The 8,291-nt window shown below is 51.8% G+C and overlaps 1 protein-coding gene across 2 annotated transcripts; it reads right to left on the reverse strand.

Moving 5' to 3' along the window:
* Window positions 1-145: 145 nt before the first annotated feature.
* Window positions 146-7,989, reverse strand: CAPZB (capping actin protein of muscle Z-line subunit beta). Of its 2 annotated transcripts, XM_068107265.2 has the most exons (10): window positions 7,705-7,985; window positions 5,817-5,906; window positions 5,595-5,716; window positions 2,647-2,760; window positions 1,894-2,035; window positions 1,639-1,755; window positions 1,332-1,397; window positions 1,144-1,220; window positions 871-973; window positions 146-533 (listed from the first exon to the last, which is right to left on the reverse strand). In XM_068107265.2, exons 1-9 carry the CDS (start codon window positions 7,705-7,707, stop codon window positions 871-873), a joined length of 834 nt encoding a protein of 277 aa, XP_067963366.1. In that variant the 5' UTR covers window positions 7,708-7,985; the 3' UTR covers window positions 146-533. The 2 variants fall into 2 exon arrangements, with proteins under 2 accessions (XP_067963366.1, XP_067963367.1); XM_068107266.2 differs by lacking the exon at window positions 871-973 and having other exon boundaries at window positions 7,705-7,989.
* Window positions 7,990-8,291: the final 302 nt, after the last annotated feature.

Raw genomic sequence — 8,291 nt, forward strand, 5'->3', positions numbered from 1 at the left:
GTTACACGATACCATGCAATGTACCGTAATCGGCCCACCTCAACCACATCCCCTGGGGGGGTGACGATGTGCACACTGGCAGCCCCTAGCCCCTTCATCTTCTCCGAAGGATTGAATGCACCGATATTAAGCTTCACAAAGCATCCATGTTTCTCCAAAAAAATTTTAATGAAGCAAATAGCAAAGGGTGCAGTGGAGGGGTCAAAGTGGGCTGCAAACAGGCCAGTGAGGGGTTAGTCTTTAATTTGCAGGTCAGTGCAGGAAGGCAGAATACTGGGTTTAGCAAATCGGGGCTCAGGACGGTCGCACAGGTTCAGTTATAATCTCATGGAGGACACGAGAGGTTTACAAATGACCGGGGAGGAAGTGATGGGAGAGCAAGTGATGTGCTTCACTTAAAGTGGAAAGTATAAGGGGTTGTGGATGGAAGGTGGGGTTAAAGGTGCCGCTAGTTCTTGCGCTTCTGGATTGCACGGGCGAGGTCGTTCTGCAGCGCTGCAGGGATGGCACGTTCAGAAGCTCCAAACACAGACCTAGAGGAGGTAAGAGGATGTCCAGGAGATGAGATAATGGAAGAACAACATTGTACTCCAGGAGCTTGCAAATTGTGGAAGTGAGGATCAGTTTCCCGACTATTGGTTAGGAGGAGCGGTTGGGGGGGGAGAGGAAGTGGGGTCTCACCTGAGGAGTCTTTATGAAGTAATAACCTAAAGTGGCTTTTAGTTTCAGTAACCCATGCACAAAACGTTAACGTTAAACACATCAATGTGCACGCAAAATGGTCAATGATGTTCGACCGCACCATCGTGTTAGAACAAGACAAAGCTAGGGTCAGATTTCACGCCAAGTCACACGGGGAGGACCACATACTCATTCCTCAGGGGGGGTACTGCTCTGCCGCTGGCTCAAGGCCTGGGAAAGCTCTCTGTTCAGCTGTTGCAGTTTATGAGCATCAGAGAGGGGCTGAAAAGATCTTCACAAACGAGTGAGAGCAAGTGCAGAGGGAGAACATGGAAAAGAGAGAAGCAGAGAAAAGCAAAAGTAAAGACTCGAAATGAAAGAAAACAGCAAAAGGGGGGAAATAGTAAAAGGTAACAATGTAAAGGTGTTATAAGAGGTGAAACCAAAACCAGGAACACCAACCTCAAACCGTTAACGATGTCCTTGGTTTTCCCAAAGTAAATGTCATTCAGTGTGTTACGGATCTTATTCTCCATGTCCTGCAAAACAAGTTTAACTTGTGTTCAAAACTGATCATTGCCCATTACATCTTCCTGTCCGCAGGACTTCGTCACTGACCCACCAATTAACCCGTCACACCGCCACCTCACCTCAACAAGCCGGCCAATGTTGGCGATGTGAGGTGAAGCTTCACCCACAATCTCATCCTTCTCCACCTGTGGGTTAGAAGAGGATTTAATTACCGAGATAAGGGGTGGGGTGGGACCCCAAGACCACTGGCGGCACACTCAAAGACCACTCAAAAATGTCCGTTTGATCCACAACATTGCAAGTTGACGGTTGCCAAGGTGATTCCCCAGTCAGCCATCGGGTAAAACCACAACCATTTTACATTCACTGCGGAGGAAGGAACAGAGGGGGCACGGTTATTCCGATCCACCTCGGCGTCCGACCGACCTGCCGCGTCAGGCTTCCTCCCAGGTTCATGGTTCCCGAGCCGTCTTTGTTGGTCTGCAGCCACAACATGGCGGTCGAGGTGAGCTTGTAGTGCGCACTGCGACCGCTCGACTTTTCCTGGACGGGGCGAGTCGAGAGATATATGATTGGTAAGGGTGAGAGACTGCAAACGTAGCTCCGTGCAGCAGACAATTACAGTAGACAACTGGGACCGGTGCACGGACAAATTTTCCATTCCAGGGCGACACTACGAACCTGAACCTCAACCACGTGAATAGAATCCCAGCAACCCTTTATTTTCTTGCTGCCGTCGCCGGCTTTCTTGATGAGAATGACACCAGCAAAGCCATGGTCCAGGTCCCACAGGTACACCGAGGATACTCCTCCTTCAAAGTACCTACAGAGGACGCACGAACATATGGACAACATCGTGCTTCAAAAAGACACTTTCAGCGAGATTGTCCATGGAGCAAAAACGGACAAATTGCTCTCATAGTACAGAGAGAAACAATGGCTACAGTGTATTGAAGCTGCAGGCTCGTGTACAGGTTATCATTTGCACAGGTTACCTGCTAGCGCACATACAAGTTATCTTATGCATGTACAGGTTATCTTATGCACAGGTTACCTGCTGGTGCATATACAGGTTATCTTATGCATGTACAGGTTATCTTGTGCACACATTACCTGCTGGTGCATGTATCGGTTATCTTATGCACAGGTTACCTGCTAGTACATGCACAGGTTACCTGCTACTGCATATATCAGTTATCTTATGTACAGGTTACCTGCTAGTACAGGTTACCTGCTACTGCATATATAGGTTATCTTATGCACAGGTTATCTTATGCACCATTGCACAGGTTACCTGCTGGTGCATATATAGCTTATCTTGTGCACAGGTTACCTGTTGGTGCATGTACAGATTACCTGCGCTTTAAAGATATACATTAATGTGAAGGCACGAAACAGTGAGTTTGACAATGAGGAACAAACCGCCATCCTTACAGATCTCTATATTGGTCGAATGCGGCATTGGCCTCGATCTCGAGCTTGCGAAGCCGTGCGGACGGCATGGCGCCATCGTCCAGCGGAGGGTCGTACTTGTTGCTCCACGGAGACCTGAGTGAGAATCGCTCACTTTAGAGCGGCAGCAAACGTCGACTCCATCGATCAGCACCCGAATCGGACGTCACGCACCACAAGCGAACCAGAAAAATCAAATTCTGGGAACTTTCCGATGCCGTCAGATGCTTTGGTATTCCACACAACACATCCATCGTGAGGAACACTACAAATACTTAAACTCAAATTTTCAAACAATCAAATCAAAATCAAAATTCAAAATTCAATCAAAATTCAAACCTTTAAAATGAACAAATGATCGTCAACAACAACAACAACAACAGGCATTTCAAGGCCATTTTCCCTGCTACAGCGGGGGTTAGCCTTGCGGTCCCCATGACGATGTTCTCCATCTTGCCCTATTTTCTGCCTCTCTCCTTGTTAAACCCTTGCCCGCATTTCTTCTTCCACCATCTTTAACCAAATCTTTCTCGGTCTTCCCCGTCCTCTACTTCCTTCTACATTCATTTCACCATCACTCTTCTCAACCAGTCACTTTCATCCTTCCTCAACACATGACCAAACCATCTCAACCTGTTCCTCTTCACAGCATCAATCACAGGCTCTATTCCCATCATCTTTCATAATTCATCATTTGTCTTCCTCTCTCTCAATGATACTCCACATATCCACCGAACCATTCGCATTTCCACCCTTTCCAGCCTTCGTTGCTGCTCTACGTTCATTACCCATGTCTCGCTCCCATAAATCATAACACTTCACACATGCAGCATACACCTTTCCCTTCAGCTTCAACGACTCCCCTCATCAGCACGCCACTCAGTTCCCGAAACTTCTTCCATGCACATCTCATTCTAGCAACCGTTGCCGAGTCTGATCCACCTTCTCCATTCAGCATGTCTCCGAGGTAGCAAAATGTTTTCACACTTTCCAGCTTCACGCCGTCTCCAAGATCCAACTCAACATTTCCTCCATCTGCAGCTCCCTCTGTGCACACCTTACATTTGAATGTAGCTGCCACACTGGTTAATGACCCTCTCAAACCACTACATTTTTGATGAACCCACTCAGCGCACATTGTACATTGAATGGAATTCACTCCGACACCGTTCCTCAACATCATAATTAATCAATTCTATATTATAAAAGTCAAGGCTATAAGTGGTGAGATCTTCCATTTCCATCAAATCAAAACTACGTCTACAAGCTTCGAGCATTTTACAAGCAACGGGTGAGTGTGGTGTGCGCTCCGCGAGCAACGGGTGAGTGGTGTGCGCTCCGTGAGCAACGGCTGAGTGTGGTGTGCGCGTTCCGCGAGCAACGGCTGAGTGTGGTGTGCGCGCTCCGTGAGCAACGGGTGAGTGTGGCGTGCGCGCTCCGCGAGCAACGGGTGAGTGTGGCGTGCGCGCTCCGCGAGCAACGGGTGAGTGTGGCGTGCGCGCTCCGCGAGCAACGGTGTGAGTGTGGCGTGCGCGTTCCGCGAGCAACGGGTGAGTGTGGCGTGCGCGCTCCGCGAGCAACGGGTGAGTGTGGCGTGCGCGCTCCGCGAGCAACGGGTGAGTGTGGCGTGCGCGCTCCGCGAGCAACGGGTGAGTGTGGCGTGCGCGCTCCGCGAGCAACGGGTGAGTGTGGCGTGCGCGCTCCACGAGCAACGGGTGAGTGTGGCGTGCGCGCTCCACGAGCAACGGGTGAGTGTGGCGTGCGCGCTCCACGAGCAACGGGTGAGTGGTGTGCGTGCTCCGCGAGCAACGGGTGAGTGTGGTGTGCACTCCGCGAGCAACGGGTGAGTGGTGTGCGTGCCATGAGCAACGGGTGAGTGTGGTGTGCACTCTGCGAGCAACGGGTGAGTGTGGTGTGCGCTCTGCGAGCAACGGGTGAGTGTGGTGTGCGCTCTGCGAGCAACGGGTGAGTGTGGTGTGCGCTCTGCGAGCAACGGGTGAGTGTGGTGTGCGCTCTGCGAGCAACGGGTGAGTGTGGTGTGCGCTCTGCGAGCAACGGGTGAGTGTGGTGTGCGCTCTGCGAGCAACGGGTGAGTGTGGTGTGCGCTCTGCGAGCAACGGGTGAGTGTGGTGTGCGCTCTGCGAGCAACGGGTGAGTGTGGTGTGCGCTCTGCGAGCAACGGGTGAGTGTGGTGTGCGCTCTGCGAGCAACGGGTGAGTGCCGTGAGGGGCGGACACTTCGTGAGCAGCACCAGGTGAGGGGTAGGCATGCCGGCAGTGAGCAACAGCAGGTGAGGCGGACGAGCAGCAGGTGTGGAGGTGAACAAGTGGTGAGCAGCACCAGGTGAAGTGGACATGCCAGCCTCAAGCAGGAGCAGGAGATGAGCTTTCCCTCATTTTAAGCTTCATCAATAGAAATATTTACGCAAAAAAGGCCTTGAAGTTTCCTTATGCAGTTCGGACGATTGTCGATGATGATCATTCCACCCAACAATTCCCGATTCACTGCCCTCCATAGCTTACCAAAGGTCTCCCAACCATGACGTCAGTCACAAGGTGTGCACCAAGGAAAATGGGGCACCTAGTCGTCGGGTGGGATGGTCGGTGGTGTTCTCTCCAATGACATTTTAAAATGTCTCCAAATGCAGAGTTGAAATGTGGGAATTTTGTGGGCGGTTTTTTATTATTTATTTTTGAACACGTGAATTGCAACTGATCCTCTTCACTGTCACTCACACTTTAAGCTGGCTATCCAACATACTCACCAACACACAGATATCCCACAATACATTACGGAAGTTTACCATATGTTCTGATACCATGAATGGCGAGGTTTTCCTTTGAATGGAACGTCAGATTCCCTCACGACCATCGGAGCACCTAATGTAGAGTCGAGAGGTCCAGGGTTTTAGAGGAAGGGGTGACACTCACCGATACGAATCCCCATCACGATTGTAATCGCACAGCAGGTAATCCTTCCCGACCAGCTTATCTCGAGCAATCTTCAATGGTTGGTCTACCGAGGAAAGGAGGTCTTCACAGAGACTCGGTACCTTAGCAGGTGGAGGTAGAACGTGAAGAAGTGATGTGTGAACATGCGTAGGGAAACTAATTTGGGGACAGAAATTTTACCAGACGTACACACTACCTCACCAGGTCTATAAGGTCACTCAAGTTCTTGGCGATCTGTTGTGGAGGTAATCGGCGCATCAAATCCAAAGCGCAGTCGAGCTGTTTTTCAGTCTGAGGGTGAGCGGCAAAGGTCATGGGGGTGGGGGAGGGAGGAAGAGGGCACAAGCTACCTGAATCCAAGATCACTGCTCACCTCCACTCATTCGTTCCTCTTCCTCTATTCCCCCCCCCCCTCCGCCTCACCACCCCCCCCCCCCCCCCCCACCTGTGGAATCAACTTCCAAAGCCTCTTCAAAGTCGTTCTTCCCTCAAGGTCTTCAAGACAGCTGTTCATCACCATCTAAGATCGTCCCCCATCCAGGACCACGATATTTTTTACCCTCGTTAACCCCCTCCCCAATCCCTCCTACTTCCAAATTTACAGTTTTCCTTCTGTATCCATCTTGTCCACCCCATGCATTCTCTCTTGCCCCTCATTCCTCCCCACTCCCATTGTTTATACAAGTCTGCCTCTATGTACCTCACGATGGCCGGGAAGAGGTGGGGTGGTGAAGGATATATACCCCACTATGAGGGGAGGGGTGTCAAGGATATTCCGAGCGGCACAAGTACCAGCGCAGTTCGTGTGTGAGAGACCAACAGGAACGAATGAGCTTGTATGGAATTCTGCAACCAGAGTTGCTTTATTCCACGGAATCAGCAGTTTTTAAATCACCCAATGGAATCCCTTTCACAATCAGTTTGGATTTCCTGTACTTCTCTCTCCCAGGTTTATCCTGTAATTCCCCTCCTCCACCAGAATTTCCCTGGAGCCCCCTCCTAACCCTGCCCCCCACCCCAGGACTTTCCTGCAAACCCTCCCCTCCCCCCAGGTTTCCCTGCAGTCCTCTCCGGGTTTCCCTGTAACCCCCCCCCCCCCATGATTTCCTGTAACTCCCCCACTACCTCCCCCCACTCCCCCAGGATTTCCTGTAACTCCCCCACTACCTCCCCCCATCCCCCCAGGATTTCCTGTAACTCCCCCAGGATTTCCTGCAACTCCCCCACTACCTCCCCCCACCCCCCCCCCAAGATTTCCTGTAACTCCCCCACTACCTCCCCCCACTCCCCCAGGATTTCCTGCAACTCCCCCACTCCCCCCTTCCCCCAGGATTTCCTGTAACTCCCCCACTACCTCCCCCCACCCCCCAGGATTTCCTGTAACTCCCCCCTTCCCCCAGGATTTCCTGTAACTCCCCCACTACCTCAGGATTTCCTGTAACTCCCCCACTCCCCCCAGGATTTCCCATAACTCCCCCACTACCTCCCCCCAGGATTTCCTGTAACTCCCCCAGGATTTCCTGTAACTCCCCCACTACCTCCCCCCATCCCCCCAGGATTTCCTGTAACTCCCCCAGGATTTCCTGTAACTCCCCCACTACCTCCCCCCACCCCCCCCCCAAGATTTCCTGTAACTCCCCCACTCCCAGGATTTCCTGTCACTCCCCCACTCCTCCAGGATTTTCAGCAACTCCCCTCCATTTCCCCCAGGATTCCCCCCACCCCCCACCCCCCACGATTTCCTGTAACTCTCCCCCTCCCCTCCCCCCCCCCCCCCAGGATTTCCTGTAACCCCTCCCATCTCCCAGGACCCCTGTAAGTGTAACCCCCTCCGCCTCCTCCAACTACCAGTTGCTCCACCATTACCCATTACCCATATAGAGCTCGACCTGATTTAACCCCCACACACAACTACGTGAATGAAAATCCCCACCGGATTCATCACATATTTCAACCCCAATCATCAAATGCTAATCCGCACGGACAGCAGGTAAGGCACAGCAGGTAAAAATGTGGTAAATAGGTACAAAAGCAAACTTTATCGTCGTGGACACGAAGTACAAAAACAAAGGGTGTTTGTCGAACTCACCATGTCTGCTGCTTGTGTTGCACAGATATAAAACCTGTCCGCTCGTACACGAACCTGTCCACGCAAAGCACTCGTCTCACGAGCCGCCACACAGGTACAAATACAGGTACAGGCCCGAACCTAGGCCTCGGCCAGCAACATCCGGGTTCCGCCAGCAGGTTGTCACACGAACGGACCAATAAGAGACGTTGTTGGTGAATCGGATTTGGATCTTCACCGTATTTGGCAAAACCGTCCAAATAAGGTCACGTGGTGTGATATTCCTTCGAATCCTTCCTGTCCCGCACTTCCGGTATCGGTTCGATCTGATTGGATCGCTGCGCGGAATCATCATCATGTTTATTGAAACTAAACTTGAACCCCCCGAGCACTTGTGTTGCAAAAGCATGGTGGGGCGAGAGGGGTGTATGGTGGGGGTAGTGGGGTGTATGGTGTGGGTAGAGGGGTGTATGGTGTGGGTAGTGGGGTGTATGGTGGAGGTAGAGGGGTGTATGGTGGGGGTAGAGGGGTGTATGGTGGGGGTAGTGGGTTGTATGGTGGGGGTAGAGGGGTGTATGATGGGGGTAGTGGGGTGTATGGTGGGGGTA

This window comes from Myxine glutinosa, chromosome 2 (assembly GCF_964187855.1).
Source record: "Myxine glutinosa chromosome 2, kmMyxGlut1.1, whole genome shotgun sequence".
NCBI lineage: Eukaryota > Metazoa > Chordata > Myxini > Myxiniformes > Myxinidae > Myxine > Myxine glutinosa.

What these genes read in the sequence shown, in the direction of transcription:
- CAPZB (XM_068107265.2), bottom strand. An exon ending in TGAGTGACCTTATAGACCTG is followed by an intron (nt 5,717 to 5,816) that starts GTGAGGTAGTGT and finishes CCACCTGCTAAG; the next exon opens with GTACCGAGTCTCTGTGAAGA. An exon ending in ACATTGGCCGGCTTGTTGAG is followed by an intron (nt 1,221 to 1,331) that starts GTGAGGTGGCGG and finishes CTTGTTTTGCAG; the next exon opens with GACATGGAGAATAAGATCCG.